Below are 21,083 nucleotides of genomic sequence, written 5' to 3'. Positions count from 1 at the left end.
GTGACGTCAGACGGCTTGCCGAGAGGATCGTGAGCCGGCGGTTGTCCTCCTCCACACCTGCCTACCATCCGCACGGACCCTGTTAGCCCTGGCCAGGCACAGGACGCAGAGGGGACTCGCTGGTGGCCTCTTAAATGTGCAACTCTTGCACATACACTGTAAGTGCATTGATTTTAAGCGTGTTAATTCATTAAAAGTGGTAACGCACCATCGGAGCGCTCCGTTTTTCCTTTTGAATTAAACAAACATGCCTTACCAGAGAGAAAACTTGTCTCATGAAAAGAGCTCTGCTAATCAGCTCCAAAAAAGGCAGAGATCCCAAGGCTTTAGGTCTGCTAGGACCTAAACATTCAATTTTGATCTGGCCCGTTAATAAACAATCGATGCAGGAAACCGATTGTGATTGCGTTTCTTTTCTCACGGCTCTTCTGTGACAGCCCTCCCTGGGGTGGAAGCACATAGGTATACATCCACAAGATGTGTGGCGTTGCTGCTGACACATGCATTTATGACAGTGACAAGTACAATTTTTTATCACAGACAGTTTGTACATCAAAAACAGGTACCTTTGACTCAGGTACTATTGAACCTGGTACCCTTGAACTGGGCACATTCAACCCACCTCCCCCTGGTGCTCCCCCCAGTGTACCTGGTGGTGGGTGGAGAGTCAGTCTCCTTCCGTGAGCATCAAGGCGGTTGCGGCAGGTTTGTAGTAGGACACAAGCTTGCCCAAATCAGTCCCCAACAACACAGACCGGGAGATCATCCACAACTCAACAACCTATTCTTGAACCCGCACCCCCCAGTTGAGCTTCACTCTCACTTGGGCTATGTGTAAAAGGGTGCCCTCTACTCCAGTAAGGGCAAGGGATCAGTTGAAGCTGATGCTCTCCTTCAGAACAAGGTGTGAGTGAACTAATCACATTGGCATCTCACGTTCTATTGTTTTGCCGCTCGATTTCTGATAGAAGTGAATGGAAAAGGATAAGAAAACCAAGCGGAAGATAAGAGAATTGAGTGGAGAATCGAGCGGCAAAAAAGATCGAACGGAGAATCGAGTGGCAGAAACGCATCATGTATTCCCATCTTCAAGCATTATCTAGCTGTGCACAAGAAAATAACTCTTCAGTGTGCTGTAAGGTGCGCCAGTAAAAATAGCTCAGCTCCCAGAGCACACAAATATACTAAATATTAATAGATGAGAAGCAGAGAGCAGGCAGCAGGACCTGCCAGTTCTGTGTTATCAAGAGAAAACAAGGGCTATTAAAATGGGTTATATATTCTGTCTGATCGAGCATTTCACCAGAGCTTAGCTAGGTGACCTTGCAGGACTTGAAAACTACTGCATGACAGATTAAAGGCAAATAATAGGTCATCAGGCTCATTTCATCATACTGCTATCTGCACAGCGTTGTAGCAATAGGGGTTGCAGAGATTGCGACCGCATCGGGGCCCTTGGGCCAGAGGGGACCTGAAGGGCCCTACCTCAACTACAGTATTAGCTCTCTATTGGTCCTGTGCTCATAATAATCACTTTTATAGATACTTTGAATAGTGGTAATTATAAACAAACTGCTATGTATACAGTGCTTGGGGGGCCCCAATGTAAAACTTGCATCGGGGCCCACAGCTCTGTGCTACGCCACTGTATCTGCATACTGTACTTTAACATAAACATTGCAGACTATTGTATGTTGCAGACGTTGCTAGGCAAAGAACGTGGCAATGAATAGGTAACCTCCAGTAGAACAGTCAATGTTTCCATAGACACAGGATGGTGATGCAGCACTCCTGTGAAGCAATACAACCAAATGGTGCCGCTTCTGCTCTCTTCTCTCAGAGTCCCACGAAGCTACATTCAGGGGCGTAACTATAAGACATGCCCCCCCCCCCCCCCCCCAGCAAAACTTTGATGGGGCCCTCCCAATGTTTCCACCCTTTCCATTGACGACCCCTTGCAACCCTCACAGCCTGGGGGTCCATCTTGCAGGGGTCATAAAACAAGTGTGTACATTGTAATGTAAACCCATAACAAATGTAGCCATAAAAAACACCTTATCTGAAGGATGGATCACTTTATGGGAGGGAGTGAAGTAGTAGTTGGGGCCCCCTTACAGCTCTGGGCCCCTCTGTGGTCACAGAGACTGCTCCCCTGTAGTTATGCCCCTGGCTACATTGGCTGTGTTCTCTTTTATCTCTATACTGCCTTCCTTGGTGATTCTCTTCCTCTTTCATTCTCCAGTAGGATGTGTATGCTGACCCAATGCCTTCTCTGCTCACTGCTATGCTAACTGTCATTTAAAGCTGCCTTTCAGTCTGTTTATCGTGAATTTCTGAAAGTTATCTAAAGCTGGCCATTAACCCTCCTGGCGGTATGAAAAATTCCGCCAGGAGGCAGCGCAGCAGTTTTTTTTTTTTTCTTATATCATGTAGCGAGCCCAGGGCTCGCTACATGATACCCGCTGCTCAGCGGCATCCCCCCGCCCGCTTTGATCGCCTCCGGCGATAGGCGATCAGGAAATCCCGTTCAAAGAACGGGATTTCCTGGAGGGCTTCCCCCGTCGCCATGGCGACGGGGCGGGATGACGTCAGTGACGTCGTGACGTCATTGGGAGTCCCGATCCACCCCTCGGCGCTGCCTGGCACTGATTGGCCAGGCAGCGCACGGGGTTTGGGGGGGGGGCGCGCGCCGCGCCGGATAGCGGCGATCGGGCGCGGGGCGGCGGCGATCGGTGTGCTGGCGCAGCTAGCAAAGTGCTAGCTGCGTCCAACAAGAAAAAAAAATTACGAAAATCCGCCGAGCAGGGCCTGAGAAAACCTCCTGCGCGGCCTACGTTCGGGGTTACTGCCAGGAAGGTTAAGGTTACAAGCCCACAGACGATCAATCGTTTCTGATCATCGTTATGATTTTGTGCCCATTAGCAGCTGCAAACCTGCTAACCATTTTGATCAGATTAATGGATCCCATCAAAACATTTCTTCGTTAAAGCTGATACAAATCCTAAAATAAATCTGCAATGTTTCTACTTTCTGTTTCATGGAAGTAGACATATTGTTAACATCCCGTGCTTTCAAATGGGCGTATCTGCCGTCTCTGCCATAGGCAGTCATGTGACACAGGGAAGAGATCAGATTGCAGCTTGTGATTATACACAAATGAGGGGGAATTAAACAGGCAAAACTCTCTAAATACATACAGGGTGCATTTCTCTTCTGTCCTGTGCAAGAGTTCAGGTCCACTTTCTAACTACATAAATGTCAGTGCTGTACTACAACAATGTATCACAATCTCAGTACTAGGATTATTGTTTGTTTTATTCATTTATTTAAGTATTTATATAGCGCCGACATATTACGCAGCGCTGTACAGAGTATATTGTCTTGTCACTAACTGTCCCTCTGAGGGGCTCACAATCTAGTCCCTACCATTGTCATATGTTATGTAATGTGTAGTGTATGTATTGTACTCTACGGCCAATTAATTTATCTGTATGTTTTTTGGGGATGTGGGAGGAAACCCAGAGTGCCCGGAGGAAACCCACGCAGACACGGGGAGAACATACAAACCCATAGCTCCCAACTGTCCCGAGGGACAGTCCCTCTTTGGGAGCCCTGTCCCTCTTTCCTCCTCATTTGTCCCTCCTTCAGGACTCATGTACAGACCTTTGTAAATATATGTATTTTTCTACTGAAAAAAAATGACTTTAATATACTCTAATGGTTATTTATATCATTTAAATTGATATATGTCTTATTTCCAAGTGTTAGAAGGAAGGAAAATTAACCAGGCTATAAAAGACCCGTGTGGTTTGAATTATAAATCAACATATTTTTCCTATGAAATCTTTATGGTATGCGTGACTAGGGGTGTGACCGGGGTGTGATTAGGGGTGTGGCAGGGGTGTGGCCTAAGTGTCCCTCTTTCTCATCTCAAAATGTTGGGAGGTATGTACAAACCCAGGACTGCTGTACCCTGTAACACGCACCGAATCCTGTGTTACACACATAATCCAGCAAAACACACACTACTACGTAAAAACACATTCATGCCATTGCCATGCCACAGAGTGATGAACATTCCCCTGCACGGCTTGCTGTAATGGGCCTCCCCTCCCCACTGTTGCAGACACAGGAGGAAGGAGGGGCTGAGCAGCTGCTGCAGAGGCTGCTGGATCTCTCAGCTGTGTGCGACCTAAGTTCAGGACAGGTACAGACATTTCTCAGGATGCAGAGGGGTAAAGCTCTGACGGGCCCGGCCTGTTGTCATGTTTCCCCTCCAGAATGCTGTCTTTGCACCAACTTACTCAGTAGACAGGCTTCATTCCCCTCATTCATCTTCTGTGCATGACTCCTACTCCAAATCAAGTGAATATTCTGCATTTTATTATTGGAAAAAAAAATAGGTAGTGTTCTGTACTTCCGAATTACTCTGCCTGGTTGAAAGACTGAACACAGGCAAACCACTATTGCTGATTGTACTTCCTCTCCACACTCTTACAGTACCATGTTGCAGAGAAAAGTGTGCTAAAGTTAGCCATATATTGGTCAGTAGTGAGCCAATATAGCAAATGGTTAATTACTCTCTAATTGTAAATTGTTCCAGGAGTATTGACAAATGTACTACTTGGCACCCTTCAATCTCAATGAGATTTAAGCACAGTGACAGGAGGGACCTGTGAAGCGTGAGGGGGGAATAGAAGTATGGCCCCCTTCCCTGCGCCCTTGTGGCCATATGCCCAGAGGCTGGGGCCTATCCAGCCTTTCCCTTGTTTGTAGCTCTTGTCTCAGTACACAGCTGAGTATGCAGCTGTCAGTCGCTCACAGCTCCAGTCTCCAGCTTCTAGACAAACATTTACCCACATGTGTGATCATGCTTTCGATTAATGAATTGTGTGATATTAATATAACACCTACCATAAAGTTCTTTGCATTTTTTTTTTTTTTTTTATGAATAATATCCACTAATATTTTTTCATAAATATTTCCCCCATGGGGAGAAGGGTGTCCGTGGGTGGGTGGGGAAAATGGCCGTGAGAGTGGGGAGGAGGGTGCCGATGCAAGAAACAAACAAATGATCGAGGCGCCAGCCGCGCCGAAGAGGGATGCGGGATGCCTGTCCTTATATGCTATCTCCCTTCTTCCTTTGGAATCTGCCCCCCTGCGTATCCCCCCTGCTTGCAGAGTGCGCAGCTAAGCGGAGCGGGCTGTCAGCTTACCGGTATCCATGGACGCATACCACCATCTGGCTTCCTGCTTCCTGTGACGTCACAGGAAGCAGATTGAAGCCGGACATCGGTATGCGTCCATGGATACCGGTAAGCTGACAGCCCGCTCCGCTTAGCTGCGCACTCTGCAAGCAGGGGGGATACGCAGGGGGCAGATTCCAAAGGAAGAAGGGAGATAGCATATAAGGACAGGCATCCCGCATCCCTCTTCGGCGCGGCTGGCGCCTCGATCATTTGTTTCTTCCTCCCTGCTCACTGCCGCCCGGGACTTGGGTGGGTCATATCGGGTTAGCGGGAGAGTCCCCCCAAATCGGGACAATCCCGCAGGATTCGGGACGGTTGGGGGCTATGGGTATTATTTACAGATCTGAATGCAACTGCATGGAATACAAATCAGTCACCACTAATCAGATAAGATTATCCAATCAACTGCTTTCAAATCGGAGCAAATGACTGGAAACATAAAATAGGTGCAATAATATGCATCAATGTTTTTACTGCAAATGACTGTCCACCAAATGCACACCGTTGGAGTCGTCTAGCGGCCACATATAAAGCCCAGTTGGTGGGGGGTTATTATTAGGTGCAGGTAGGCGTAGGTTAGTGTTTGGAGTAAGTGGGGGAGTGTTATTAGGAGTAGGTAGGAGTAGGTTAGTGTTCGGAGTAATTGGGGAGGAGTTATTATTAGGTATAGGTAGGCGTAGGTTAGTATTAGGAGCAAGTGGGAGGAGGTTATTGTTAGCTGTAGGTAGGCATAGGTTAGTGATAGAGGTAAGTGGGCAGTAGTTAGCATTAGGTGTAGGTTGGCATAGGTTAGTGGTACAATGAAGTGACGGTGGTTAGTGTAAGGAGTAGTAGGATAGTGTTAGGAGTAAGTGGAGGGGGGGGGGGGGGGTGTCATTAGGTGTAGGTAGGTGTAGGTTAGTATTAGGAGTAAGTGGGCAGAGGATAGTGTTTGCTGTAGATAGGCATAGGTTAGTGATAGGAGTAAGTATGCAGTGGTTAGTGTTAGATGTAGGTTAGTGATAGGATAAAGCAAGGGTGGTTAGTGTAAGGTGTAGGTAGGCATAGGTTAGTGTTAGGAGTAAGTGGTTAGTGCTTAGTGTTAGCTGTAGGTAGGCATAGGTTAGTGATAGGAGTAAGTGTGCAGTGGTTAGGGTTAGATGTAGGTTAGTGATAGGATAAAGCGAGGGTGGTTAGTGTAAAGTGTAGGTAGGCATAGGTTAGTGTTGGGAGTAAGTGGGTAGTGCTTAGTGTTAGCTGTAGGTAGGCATAGGTTAGTGAAAGGAGTAAGTGGGTAGTGCTATGCCCAACACCAGCCACCCCAATCTTACTTCTAACACTAACCTACCCCTACCAACACCTAAAGCTAACCACTGCCCACTCACTCCTATCACTAACAAACGCTTACCTACAGTTAACACTAAGCATTACCCACTTACTCCTAACACTAACCTATGCCTACCTACACCTTACACTAACCACCCTCTCTTAATGTTATCACTAACCTACACCTAACTAAATACCTAAGTATTATTAGGTGTAGGTAGTCGTAGGATAATGTTAGGAGTAAGTAGGGGTTGTCATTAGATGTAGGTAGGCATAGGTTAGTGTTTGGAGTAAGTGGGTAGTGCTTAGTGTTAGCTGTTGGTAGGCGTAAGTTAGTGAAAGGAGTAAGTGGGGGGGGCGGAGTGTTATTAGGTGTAGGTAGGAGTAGGTTAGTGTTTGAAGTAATTGAGGGGAGGAGTTATTATTAGGTATAGGTAGGCATAGGTTAGTGTTAGGAGAAAGTGTGGGGTTATTTTTAGGTTTAGGTAGGCATATATTATTATTAGGAGTAGGTGGGGAGTTATTATTAGATGTAGGTAGGAGTAGGTTAGTGTTAGGAGTAAATGGGGGGTGTCGTTAGGTGTAGATATGTGTAGGTTAGTATTAGGCAAGGGTGTAGCAATAGTCATAGCAGCCATAGCAACTGCTATGGGGCCCTGGAGCAGAGGGGACCCAGGCTGTACTTGATGTGTTCACTATTAACCTTTTTTTATTGCTCTACCCTCTGTCTTTGTCTCTTAGCCCAAGGACTATACACATACATTGCCCAATCAACTCATATCCATAGCGTGGGGGCAGGTGCTTAGTTCTGAGGACCCCATGAAAATTTTGCTATGGGGCCTCATAATTTCTAGCTACGCCACAGGTATTATGTCATTAGTTGTAGGTAGGCGTAGGTTAGTGTTAGGAGTAAGTGGGCAGAGGTTAGTGTTTGCTGTAGGTAGGCGTAGGTTAGTGATAGGAGTAAGTAGGCAGTGGTTAGTGTTAGGTTTAGGTAGGTGTAGGTTAGTGATAGGGTTAAGCAAGGGTGGTTAGTGTAAGGTGTGAGTAAGCATAGGTTAGTGTTAAGAGTAAGTGGGTAGTGCTTATTGTTAGCTGTAGGTAGGCGTTGGTTAGCGATAGGAGTGAGTGGGCAGAGGTTAGCGTTAGGTGTAGGTAGGGGTAGGTTAGTGTTAGAAGTAAGAGAGGGGTGGCTGGTGTTGGGCATAGGTAGGGGAAGTTGTGCATGAGAATTGGGATACAGAGAGAGTTATTAGGATATTGGTATAATTACCAATTGTCATGATCGCTGCTGCAGCAGGTATTGCTGGAAGTAGTAGTGCTGCAGCTCAGGCAGTTCTGATCTCTTTCCATGCAAGCTGCATAGCTTTGTCTGCCTTTCCCTGCTGTCAGCTTGTGACTGATTATCATTCACCTGTGTGGGAATCTGCATGTCTGCTCCCAGTGGATGACCTCAGTATAAAGATCTGCTTCCTGCAGGACTCCTCGGGTTTTCATAGCTTCAGTTTAAGCCTGTCTTGCTGTCGCTTCAGCCCCCGATCGTGTTTCTTGTTCTAAAGATACTTTGCTGGTTTTGCATCATATATTGGTCCATTGCCCATATATATGCATACCAGCACGTTTATTATTTTCCTTGTATTCGTGTTACGTTGATACATCAGTGACGCTGATATATACGTACACGAACTGTTTATATCCTGTGTTCAGCTAGTCAGTTCTAGCACGTTGATCACCCGTGCTGAGCTAGTTATCCTGTTCCTGGTCCTGTTTGTGGATTGCGTTCATCTCTGCGAGGAGATAACGAATCCTTCTGAATCCTGTCCTGTTACCGTTTGTGGATTGCGTTCATCTCTGCGAAGAGATAGCGAATCCTTCTGAGTCCTGTTCCCTGTATCGTTCCAGTCCTAAGTCAGTGTTCCTGCTTATGTCATATATCGGTTCATTGCCGATATATACATATGTTAGTCAGACGTTACAAATAGTTTCATTGATAGCTGTAATTGTAATACGCTAGGAAATCATACTATTTGTATATTTATCTGTGTTACGTTCATCTATCTTGATCCTGCTAATTCCTGACTATCCTGTCCTGTCTTTGTGAGGCACGCCATCGCCGCTACGCTTTGGCTGCCTCATTCCAGTCTGTCTTGTTGTGGACGCTTGCTGTCACTAAGTAGCGGCTAGCTAGCAAGCGTTCATTCTGTCTACCTGTCCTGATCTCCTCAGTTCTAGTTTATGCGCTCAGCGCTACTTTGCGCTGAGACGTTATAGCGAAAGCATTGTTTGTGGCTGTCGGATCTGCACCGGCCCTGTGCGCCACAATCTCCTTTTGGAGTCAGTCCTCCCCTCCACTATACTAGTTTCCTTGTGCTAGTGTGTGTACCTCCTCCACGTCAGCTCATGCGTTGCATGCTGACTGTGGAGAATACACCACCAAGCCTTACATTATGAAAACCCCATTACCAATCCCCATTGTGGGGGGGATTCCCAGAAAGTATGACACTGTTAATTATGGTTCCTGTTCCTTTATGAAATTTGAAGAACTTAACTCTGAAACAGAAAATGAGTTTTTCTCTGAATGTGCCAGGTTCCTGGCCAATCCCGATCTCCAAGCGACTCCTGTTTCAACCTGGGCACTCCAGCTAGTTTATATTTTGTTTAAAGGGCAATTGTTTCAGTGGGCATTTGATGTTCTCAATCATTCCGATTTGAAAGAGAGACCGCTGGAATTTCTAGCGTTTGTGATCCATAACTGGTTGCGCATAGATCCATTGCCTTTTCCTCTAAATGAACTCCTGGCAGCAGGCCAATCAGCTTCCCCTTCAATTGTTTGCAAAAATGATCAGCAAGCAGAGAGTGTTCCTGATAATTTTCCTGCAGCTTTGAATAAATCACCAAAGGCAGCAGGGTCTAAGGCAAAACGCAAACGTTCTAAGAAACGTGTCCGATCTGCAGAGTCGTTATCCTTAGCGACTGAGACCTATAATGAGATTCTGCCATTAACAGATAATGAAATGCAATTGTCTTTCAGGGGAGTTAAATGGACTTATGAGACTACTAATGAACTTTCCTCCCTGGCTAGGGAAAATAAAGATTTTTGTTTAAAAGAATTATCTGAGTATGATGATGAGGAGATATTACAGAGTATTGAACAAATCAACTTATTTGTGAACCAAGGAAAGTTTGCATACACTACAGTTCAACACTTGCTACAGGTATTGGAGATTCTTAAGAATAAGGAATCTGCCAATCACCTGCTAATTAACCCTATACATGTGCCTGCCACAATCATATCTGCCAACTGTGATCAGCCTAAATGTTTCGCTGTTAAGTATGCATGGGATCCTCCATTCGAGAGGGGAGAGATGGAAGCCCTGGTCTGTGAATGGAAGAATGATTCAGTTCATTTTGTCAATTTTACAGTGCAAAAAGTGAAATGGTATTGAATGCATGCATTAAGTCAGCCTATAACCTAATAGAGACTGGTGTGTGTAGGTATGACTGTGTGGCTCCTTTGATTGATGTGTGGGAACTGATTTTGGATGATTTTTATGTGACTCCGAATTCGCAAATATGGCGTTCTGACCCGCCTGCTTCAGCACCTTTCGCTGATTCAGCAGGTGATTCGGAGCTCTTTTTGTGTGAAATTGAAGTTCCTGCAATTCCACCCTGTACCATGGATAACTCAGTGTTACTTCCCAGTAAAACAGAAGCCACTGATACTTTCTTAACCTTGCCCTGCACAAATTTCTCAGCAGAGAATCCAGAGGTCCTGCTGACTTCCGAGTCCAGTCTAGCCAGTACTCATGAGTCTTTGTTCAGTGAAACAGACACCAGAAAAATCTTGCCTGCCTCTGCAAACACTTCTGCAGAAATTAACTGTGTTAATAAAGTTCAACTCCTGTCTGATCCAGCAGATGCCAATAGATGCACTACATCAGTTTCCGAGTCCCAGCAATCCTGTCTAGAAACCTCAGAACCCCAGCATCTGAATTTTCCAATTTTACAAATGAATGGTGATTCAGATGCGCAAACATTGTGTCTTGATCTTCCTGTTTCTACACCTCGCTCTAGTTTCGTGAATAGCTCAGAGCATCTGCTATGTGAACCTGAAATCGCAGAATTATTACCTTGTTCAGAAAATGTTCCAGTAAATTTGCCCTGTATCGTGAATAGCTCAGAGCATCTGCTATGTGAACCTGAAATCGCAGAATTATTACCTTGTTCAGAAAATGTTCCAGTAAATTTGCCCTGTATTGTGAATAGCTCAGAGCATCTGCTATGTGAACCTGAAATCGCAGAATTATTACCTTGTTCAGAAAATGTTCCAGTAAATTTGCCCTGTACCATGAATTGTGCAGTAGATCTCTCCAATGAAACTCAGGTCACAGAATCATTATGCTGTCCAGCAGGTGCTTCCATGGTTTTGCCCTGCAATATGGACTGTTCAGTGATCCTGTCCAGTGAAGCTGTGGTCGAAGTGTCTTATGCTTCACCCAGTACTTTGGATACTTCAAACCCTCTAGCAGAGGAGTCTGAGGCACTGCTTACCTCAGTTGGTGTTGCAGTAATATTCACTTGTCTAGCAGCTGTTTTGGTATTACAGTCTGCTCTAATAAAACTTGATGAATTTCTGCCCAGCGAAGCAGAAGCCATTGAAATATTGTCCTCGTCAGCAAGTGTGTTAGATACCTTGCCCTGTACACAGTCTGATTTAACCAATGTTGTTGAGTCCCTCTCCAGTGTTGTAACAGCCGAGGAACTCCAGCCCTGTCCTCTGAATGTTTCAAAAGTCTTGCCCTGTAACATGGATAATTCTGATTCTCTGGTCAAAATAATAGAAATCTCAGAATTTCAGTCCGGTCTAATGAGTGTTCCTGAAACCCAGCCCTGTATCCTGAAAGATTCTGGTTCTCTGGCCGCTGTGGCAGAGGTTCCAGAGTCCCCTTCCTGTCCAGGGAATTCCTCAGTTTTGCCTAGTCCAGTGGGGGCTGCTGCAATACTGACTTGTTCTGCAGCGCCTCATGAGCTCCAATCCAGTGTATTAGATGAGTCTCTGTCCAGTCCAGAGGTAGTTGTGGAGTCCCTATCTGGTTCAGTGCATACATCAGAAGATTTGTCCTGTCTTGTTAGTGCCCCTGAATCTCATTTGTTACTGACTTTGCTGGAATCAGCGACATCTAAGTCTGATCCTGCATTCTCGTGTAAAAGTCCAGTAGTTGCGAAGTCTAGTCATGATGATTTTTTTTTGGCCAGTCCTGGTTTTGGTCCTGTCTTGGCTGACCCTGAGGCTCACAGTTCCTTGACATGCCCAGAGGTTTCTCTTGTGCCAATGTGCCCAGATGTTCTTTGTATGCCAGAATGCCCAAGTGTGTCTAAGGTGTTAGCGTGCTCTGATGCTTCCTTAGTGGGAACATGTTCTGATGTTGCCAGTCTGCCTGCATGCCCAGAGATGGTTCTGGTCCCTGAAAGCCCTGATCTTGATGTTTGTCCTTGTGGCCCTGACTCGGGAATTGCCCTAGGTTCCATAGGGGTTCTTGATAGTTCTCCATGTGAGCCTAAGGGGCGTTCTGACCTATGGGGATATCTTTGGAGCTTCAAGGTGTTCTGGGAGGTCTCTGAGAAAACTTGTCCTGGTGCCTTGGACTGGTTCAACAGTGGGTTTTGTGTTGGTAAAGACAGTCCCGGTGGGCATTGCAAAGGCTTTGGCGTTTTTGAACGGTTCCTGGAAGGCGGTGGGTATCGCTCAGGGAGTTTCGGAGGGCTTTCTTCTGGAAATCATGGTTCTGATGGGTGTTACACTGGGGCTTGTAGTACTGATGGGCATGGTTCTGTAGGTTCTGGTTCTGATGGGTCCAGTTTTGTGGGGACTGATTCTGGAATTTGGTCTTGCCGGGCTGTCCCGGTCATCATGAATTATCAGTCAGACTGTTTTGTTGGGAATTTCAGTTTTGAAAAGCGTCTGGAATCCGCTTTTAAGGGCGGGGGTACTGTCATGATCGCTGCTGCAGCAGGTATTGCTGGAAGTAGTAGTGCTGCAGCTCAGGCAGTTCTAATCTCTTTCCATGCAAGCTGCATAGCTTTGTCTGCCTTTCCCTGCTGTCAGCTTGTGACTGATTATCATTCACCTGTGTGGGAATCTGCATGTCTGCTCCCATTGGATGACCTCAGTATAAAGATCTGCTTCCTGCAGGACTCCTCGGGTTTTCATAGCTTCAGTTTAAGCCTGTCTTGCTGTCGCTTCAGCCCCCGATCGTGTTTCTTGTTCTAAAGATACTTTGCTGGTTTTGCATCATATATTGGTCCATTGCCCATATATATGCATACCAGCACGTTTATTATTTTCCTTGTATTCGTGTTACGTTGATACATCAGTGACGCTGATATATACGTACACGAACTGTTTATATCCTGTGTTCAGCTAGTCAGTTCTAGCACGTTGATCACCCGTGCTGAGCTAGTTATCCTGTTCCTGGTCCTGTTTGTGGATTGCGTTCATCTCTGCGAGGAGATAACGAATCCTTCTGAATCCTGTCCTGTTACCGTTTGTGGATTGCGTTCATCTCTGCGAAGAGATAGCGAATCCTTCTGAGTCCTGTTCCCTGTATCGTTCCAGTCCTAAGTCAGTGTTCCTGCTTATGTCATATATCGGTTCATTGCCGATATATACATATGTTAGTCAGACGTTACAAATAGTTTCATTGATAGCTGTAATTGTAATACGCTAGGAAATCATACTATTTGTATATTTATCTGTGTTACGTTCATCTATCTTGATCCTGCTAATTCCTGACTATCCTGTCCTGTCTTTGTGAGGCACGCCATCGCCGCTACGCTTTGGCTGCCTCATTCCAGTCTGTCTTGTTGTGGACGCTTGCTGTCACTAAGTAGCGGCTAGCTAGCAAGCGTTCATTCTGTCTACCTGTCCTGATCTCCTCAGTTCTGGTTTGTGCGCTCAGCGCTACTTTGCGCTGAGACGTTATAGCGAAAGCATTGTTTGTGGCTGTCGGATCTGCACCGGCCCTGTGCGCCACAATCTCCTTTTGGAGTCAGTCCTCCCCTCCACTATACTAGGGATAGCCTGTTTCCTTGTGCTAGTGTGTGTACCTCCTCCACGTCAGCTCATGCGTTGCATGCTGACTGTGGAGAATACACCACCAAGCCTTACACCAATATTCTACGATCACTGATTGGTATAATTACCAATATTCTACTATCACTGATAGATCGCTATAATTACCAATATTCTACTATCACTGATAGTAGAAGTGTGCCTTTACTGTAACTGTATAGACACGTAAAATGACAGCTGCCCAGCTTCCAGTTAGAGAGTCAGCAATACCCTCATGCTGACAGTTTACATGGATCTACAATATAATACTAAAAACTGCGCCTGACAACTAATAAAGTCCCGCACCATGGGTTTGCTGATTTAAAAGTTCCAGAAGGAAAAACAGTTTGAGTCAATATTCCATCTGCGCTCTCCAGTAATATAGAAAGAAATACAGACTAACATAGCGTAATCCTGTATCACAGTAATGCAATCAGATTTCACACAACACCCGGAGTGCATCAAACAGCCGACTTTCCAAATCACCACTTCGTGCTGTATAGACAGGACATACCCCCACCAACAGTAAAGGGGCTCACCGGATTGTTGCCACCTAGCGCTTAGTACAGATAAACATACAATCTCTCCAATGCAGAAAACTCAACTCCGTTTTACTACCAGCACCACATGATATTTGATCTCAGCAGTCTAGGTCAGATCAGGAATACCGTTAATGCTAGCTTCATACTACTCAGTGCTGCACAAAGCTATGTAGCCAATGATTGTGCTTTCTCTCACCCCCCCCCCCCCGCCCAAACTCCCCCCCCCCCCCCCCCCTCATTCTTCCAACACACTCTATTAGATAGCAAACGGCCTTTGCTGATCAATAGTATGTTTACAAGCATCCATATTGCAGGAAGTAGTTAAAGTTATATTTATTTGTTCAGGTGCAAAACAGAAATTTGGCTTCTTTAGACAGAAGGCATTTGTGATTACTCAGGTTGGAGTGAGTATATGAGGTCTCCCACAGTACATCACCGCTGATTATGCAAATTGTCCTTTTGTTGTCCTTGAAAGAACCGCTGGAATGCAATGATGTGTCAGCTTGTTAATTGTTCATAGCCACAAATTATCCAACATGTTTTGGACTGATTGATCCTTATCAGTGTAGCATTTCAAATCCAACCCCATAGAGCCATATTAATTTTTGCCATGCACTGCTGAGGATTAACCAGTCCAAACAGTCTGTATGCATGCTTAATTAGGTTTGCTTTGTAATACAGTACAGTCTCAGTTATCTGGCACCAACGGGTATTGGCTGATGCCAATAAGTGTGATAAGTGTGTTTTCTGGTTGCTTGAGATTCAGTATTAAAAATAGGCCTAATTAATTCAATATAGTACCCCACTCAGTATTAAATGTTAAAATACAGTAATTGAAAGTATATCAACCTTGGGAGAGCCATGGAACCCAGTCTAAGCACAGCAGAATCTACAAAAAGCCTAAGAAGTCGGCCTTCACCACTCTGAGTACTGCCGGCAATTTGTTCTGGTTGGTTGAGAATTATGGTTAGTTGAGTTCTGGATAACTGGGACTCTACTGTATTAACAAGTCGACACATTATTGCATTTCAGTGGTTCTGTAGGTGTGTTTAGTTATCAAGGGCAACAAACAGAAGATTTGAATATTCAGCAGTGATGCATTGTGGGACACCTCAAATGCAGACTCCAACCTGTATAATTGCAAATACCTTCTGTATTAGGCAAAATTCTGTTCTAGATTATCTCATTCAATCACTGACCAGTCTGTCTTGCAACATTCTACCTTATCTGCTCCAGCTGTGAAATCGCTCACACCCCCACACAGCATAATTCCATTTAAGCAAGATTATTTCCACTGAACTGAAAGTCTTGAAATGTAAGCTATAACAAAGCATGTAAAGGGATATGATTACTATAAGTGCCCCTTTTTATTGTGTAGAGCAGCTAATACAGTTACTGACTAATACTATGCAAGGGGCGGTAGACACAGAGGAATAGCATATGGCTATACATACACGCAGAGCCGGCACAAGGTCCTCCAGCACCCAAGGCTGAGACACCAAAGTGTGCCCCTCCATCCCTCCCACGGTCCACCCCAGCCATCCGCACCAAGGTGCCCCAAGGCCCCCAACCCCAGCAACACCTTAGTCTTTAGTTATCTGGCTTGCAATCACTGCCATTTATCCCCTTTTCTTATTTCTCTCTGCTTCAAACACTGTAGGAGAATGATAGACTGAGTGAGTTGTGTGCCCCTCCTACACTGCGCCCTGAGGCTGGAGCCTCTCTCGCCTCTGCCTCAGCCCTGCATACAGGCAATGATAGCCTAATGACAGCATTACCATCAGTGGACCGAAAATCCTAGTACACAGTCTAGAGGGGTCTCAGCAGAGCTGGTGGGTCTGGGCCGTCTCTACTAAGAATGTCTGTACAGCTTCCTCAAAGCATCACTGAGAGGTCTGCAGGGCCAAATCATGTCAGCCAAAGCACATTGTTTTACCTCCTTAACCCACCCGTTGTAGTTGCTCCATAGTGTGCCACGCCGTTGTCCATCCCACCCCCTTCATAGCAACAGAAAGCTTTGCAAGGCCCCAAACTGTCACCCAATATATCTAGTCCCGCAGGAAACATTCTTTGTGCTTGTGTACGCAACTTAAGAGAAGAAACTCAAAGGTAAAAATGTTTTCTAGATCCGTGTTGGAACACAGGAACTTGTTTAAGTCTCTATGAAAGCTCCTTGATGAGCTGATTCCATATAAATCATCTGCAAAATAACTGTCTAGGAGCTCAGACAGTAGCCACTTCCTGCACCACTGCTTGCTGTGCTACAGACTGCAATCTTCTGAGACAAATTCATTCTGTGCCATTCCCCTTGCACTCTGAATATTGTAGATGATGCAACCCAGACACCAGGAGAAGCCTGAACTCTATCTGTTCCTATCTACTGGTCATGTGATTAAAATTTCCAGATGAGTTTTTAGTAACACAACATCTCACTTGAGGTTTCCAATTTCTAAGCTGATAGGTGTTATTTTTACTTCTGTACCCAGAGATTCAGGGATTGGGCCTTAAATAGTGTCCTGGCCCATAAAACTTTCCATGGCACAGAATATCGGTTTTGAGGATTTCAGTCTTAGTGATCTATTCCTGAAAGTAGGCAATTAACAAAATAAATGGGTCAATTTGAGGACTGAAACCTTCCCAGTCCCACACAGAAAAAAAAGATACTAGTATTCCCGGTGAAATGTCAGTAGTAAAGGGTAGGCAATACTGAAGCCTCTGCAATAAATTGTGGAGGCACTGGCTTGGAGAAGGCATGCATAAAAGTGATATTGAGTGTCATAAAGGTCCCCTGTGACATAGGATGTTTCTTGGAGGCAAGCCCAAAGAGATAAATCACTGACCAGAGTTTGAAAGTATGTCCCTAGATTCCATACAGCCATGCTGAGCCTGCACAGATTTCAGTCTTTACCCAAGAGAGATCCCTTACCAGCTAAAACCATTGATTTCCTGTCTTGTGAGAAATGCATGCCTGAACTTTCTCCACTCATTACAATATTTAGCTGGCTAGCGGTCCTAAATGAATACTACTTACTTTACGTAGCTCCTAACCATCCCTTTTGGAAGCAAATCCCTTTGTTTCTCTTTCTTCTTCATTTGTCCATCTTTAAGGGCCGAGGGACAGAAATGCATAAATACAGTTAGATACACACCCAAGAAGAGGAAAGGCTCTGGATTTCGTAGAGCCTTCCCGGTCCTCTCTCTGTGTCCTTGTTACATCACTGTCCCCCTGGTGAAATGAATCGACCTCCGGGTAAAATATTTCTTTCCCCCTCCTTGGGCAGACATCCGAAGTACTTGTGTTCCTGACTACTTCTGTAGACAGATTGATTACTTAATGCGTTTGGATGCGCCCATCTTTGGATGCACTCGAGGGATGAGTGTGTTACCGAAGGCTTCCAAGAAGTCTCAAAGGCGCCAATTTTATGTGAGGGACAGCATGAGAACAAGGACATGCACAAAGGAATAGGAAGATTCTATGGGATGCAGAGTCTTCCCTCTAAATAGGTGAGCAGATAACTTTTTTTTAAATGCCCTAGAGTCCATAGGGGTACCTAAAGCATCCCACCTTTAAAAATGTGTGGGTCCGCGGGGGCCACCAGGTACTGTGGCATGGGTCCCCGTGCCACTTAAAGAGGACCCAAACCAAACATTTTTTTAATTCAAAATATTTAGTTGCACCACTCTGACACATACAAAGATAAATAAACACTCCTTCAAGCCTATGAGCATTTCAGTGAATGCTTTTCACCCTTCTCTTTTATTAACTAGGGTTATACAGGTGGCAGCCATTACATCAGGGCTTAGTAGGAGGTTTAGATAATGGGTGTGTTTGTCATCAGCTACCATCCCTCCCAGGGGCATCGTCTATGTGAAATCTCACACAAGCTGACATCACCTCCCCTGTGACATCATCAGTAGCAGCCTGTGTTTTGTTTTTGTTTTTTATCTCCTCCACCAGTTTGCCGGAAAAATCCCGGCAATATGAAAGGATGGGAGGGGTTCCTCCAATAAATGTAAAATATTTTATATTTGTCATCATGCAGCTGAAAAAAAGCTGCTATTTATCATTATAATTTAGAAAATACATTTTATTTCTGAAATCTTGTATTTTTAATTTGAATTCACTTTAAACTGGCCCTGCAAATACTTTATACATGCATACTATGCACACACTGTGTGCACACTCTATACACAGACAGACACAAAGTATACACATTCACACATATTTACAAACTTTGCACATGCACACACTTAAGGCCCATACACACGTCGGATTTTAGCGAACGACCCGTCGTTTGAACGTTCCGTCGTTCGGACGTTTTCGCGTGAAATCCGACGTGTGTACAGACTATCGTTCGGGAGATAAGACTGGTGACCAACGATCCGTCGTTATAAACACTAGAAAAATACAATGCACTTTGCAAACAATGCAGCAATTCAGAGATAATGCGTATTGTATACCATCTTAAACCGGGATTGTCGCCATAAAAATCAAATTTCAACAGCAACTGGTCTGATATTAAGTGATAAAGATGCTAATCCTGCATTCAAAACTTTTCTGCTGTTATGATTTGGAGTTATCACATACTTAGGGAGCACTGGCCCTTTAGTAGTCAGTGCCAAATAGTTGCATGCTGGGGGTTCTTTTTATCTATAATATATTCCTCCTCTTCCATTTATTTCCCTGCCTAGTTGTCTATCTGAAACACGATCCCCTGCTCACTTGTGTTTACAAGCAAGGTTGAGGTGACTCAGCGATTGGAGGATGTAATAAAAGAGGGATTTTGGGATATATAAACAAACAAACACATACTAGACACAAACACACAATACACACACACTATGCACTATAGGCACAATATACTGTAGTATACACACACTATACATGCAATGTATCCACAGTACACATCATCAAACACATTATGTACACACATGCACATAAACACATAAATACACGATACACACACACATACATGAGCTACACACACAGACACACACACACACATCATATTCCCAAGTACATATTATAGATAACAATCATCTTTATTTAAATAAACAGAACATTCATTCCTTAATACGTTCTTCACCATACCACTAAGTAAAGAGGTCCTTATTCTGAAATCAAAGCCTACAATCGACTTCCATGTACGAGTCACAAACACTATGACTGTCTACTGTACATAAGCCAGCAATGTTTGCCAACTGCCTATTGGCACAGCTCAAGAACCAACAGGGGAGCAGGCAAGCATATTTGTCTCAGGAGGCTACATTATTTGCCTGGTTAGTAATGTTGGCGGCGTTACAGTTGCTTTCTTCCCTTTATCTCAGTCAAATACTTCATCCTACTAATTACTGAATCTGAGAGAGCCTAAGCGCTTTGAGTCCTATGGGAGAAAAGCGCTATAGAAATGTTATTGTATTGTATTGTATTGTATTATTGTAATATGTGAGATCCCCAACTCCTTACTCACCCACTCCCTCTTTTCCCCAAGCTCCTCATTGTTCACATACTTTCAGTTCTCCTTCAGGGTTTCCTTCTCCATCAGTCTTCACCTCCTCCTCTGTTTTCTGGTCATCTGAGATAAGGTGCTGCATTTTCTTTTTTCGAACACATTTTAGGATAACCAGTAAGAGAATGACTAGAGCCAAGAAACCTCCAACTGAAGCTCCAACCAGAACAGCCACTGTGGAATCCCTTTCTGGGGGAACTGAGAGAAGAGGACACAGAAGGGGTAAACACACATCTGTACAGTACAGGGGACAGACTAGCATTAGTGTGCAAACAGATATTCTGCCAGAACAAGAAAGGTAGAATAACATACCCTCTGTGAGCACCAACAGACGAATCCTTCCTGTCCCTTTGTGGCGGTCTGGAGGATTCAGCACATAACAGTGGTATTCCCCTTCATCTTGTAATTGCACGTTATGGATTGTCACACTTAAATCGTTTTTGATAGGGTTTCCTGTAAATTCCACCCGGTTTTGAAACCTTTCAATTCGGTGGTTGATGATCTTCTTATCATACTGAATGAACTGTTGGTGGAAAAGTGTTAGAGAAGGGTTATGCAAAGCAAACTAATGCTAGGAGGTGAAAAAAACAGCTAAAATGCTGCAGATTTTGGACAGAATGAGGGTGTAGGTAGGAAGCATGCAGGTGGAAACAGGAATAAATTGTGCACAAGACAAGACAGACAACATTTATATTCTATCCTGACGGACTCAAAGCGCCAGAGCTGCATCCACTAGGACGTGCTCTATACACATTAGCAGTGTTAGGGAGTCTTGCTCAAGGTCTCCTTACTGAATAAGTTCTCACTTACTGAACAGGAAAAGCCGTTTATCAAACCCTGGTCTCCTGTGTCAGAGGCAGAGCCCTTAACCAGTATACTATCAAGCCACTAATACTACAAAGTTCTGTATAGATGTGCATGATTATCACTGCCCCATAATATTCTATTCTACTTGCCTGGGAATTCTTGGATTGGATGCAAATTTACCAATCGTAAGGACACCATGATTAACATAATAATTGCAGTACCCTTCGCCCACTTAGGCGATTTGATTTTTTTTTTTACCTAAACGCTAACACTGCGCGTGCTGCATTTCTACTGCGTTGGTTTTGGGTTAAGTCAATGTGCTCCGCAAGAAAATCGCATATCAAAGGTAATTCTATGTGATTTTCTTACAAACAATCATTACCCCTCTGCACTCAAAAGACACACAAAGCAAGCTGGAACTTCTTAGCAATAAAGCAACTAGGTTGCAAAATTGTATTTGGTTGCAATATTGGAGGATTCTATCTTTTAAAATGGATTGCAGCAGCATTTTGTACTAGACCAATTCTAATTGTAGAGCAGGTCACTAGTGTTGTTTGTA

The 21,083-nt window shown here is 44.5% G+C and overlaps 1 protein-coding gene across 1 annotated transcript in view; it reads right to left on the bottom strand.

The window, feature by feature from the left end:
* Window positions 1-21,083, bottom strand: part of SCN2B (sodium voltage-gated channel beta subunit 2) — a 69,976-nt gene that overhangs the window by 6,675 nt on the left and 42,218 nt on the right. Inside the window, 2 exon segments of the mRNA XM_068240872.1 lie at window positions 19,719-19,915; window positions 20,030-20,240. Of these exon segments, the coding sequence (XP_068096973.1) occupies window positions 19,719-19,915; window positions 20,030-20,240 (408 nt within the window).

Source organism: Hyperolius riggenbachi, chromosome 6 (assembly GCF_040937935.1).
Source record: "Hyperolius riggenbachi isolate aHypRig1 chromosome 6, aHypRig1.pri, whole genome shotgun sequence".
NCBI classification, from domain to species: domain Eukaryota; kingdom Metazoa; phylum Chordata; class Amphibia; order Anura; family Hyperoliidae; genus Hyperolius; species Hyperolius riggenbachi.
This window is presented reverse-complemented; position numbering and strand designations above follow the sequence as displayed.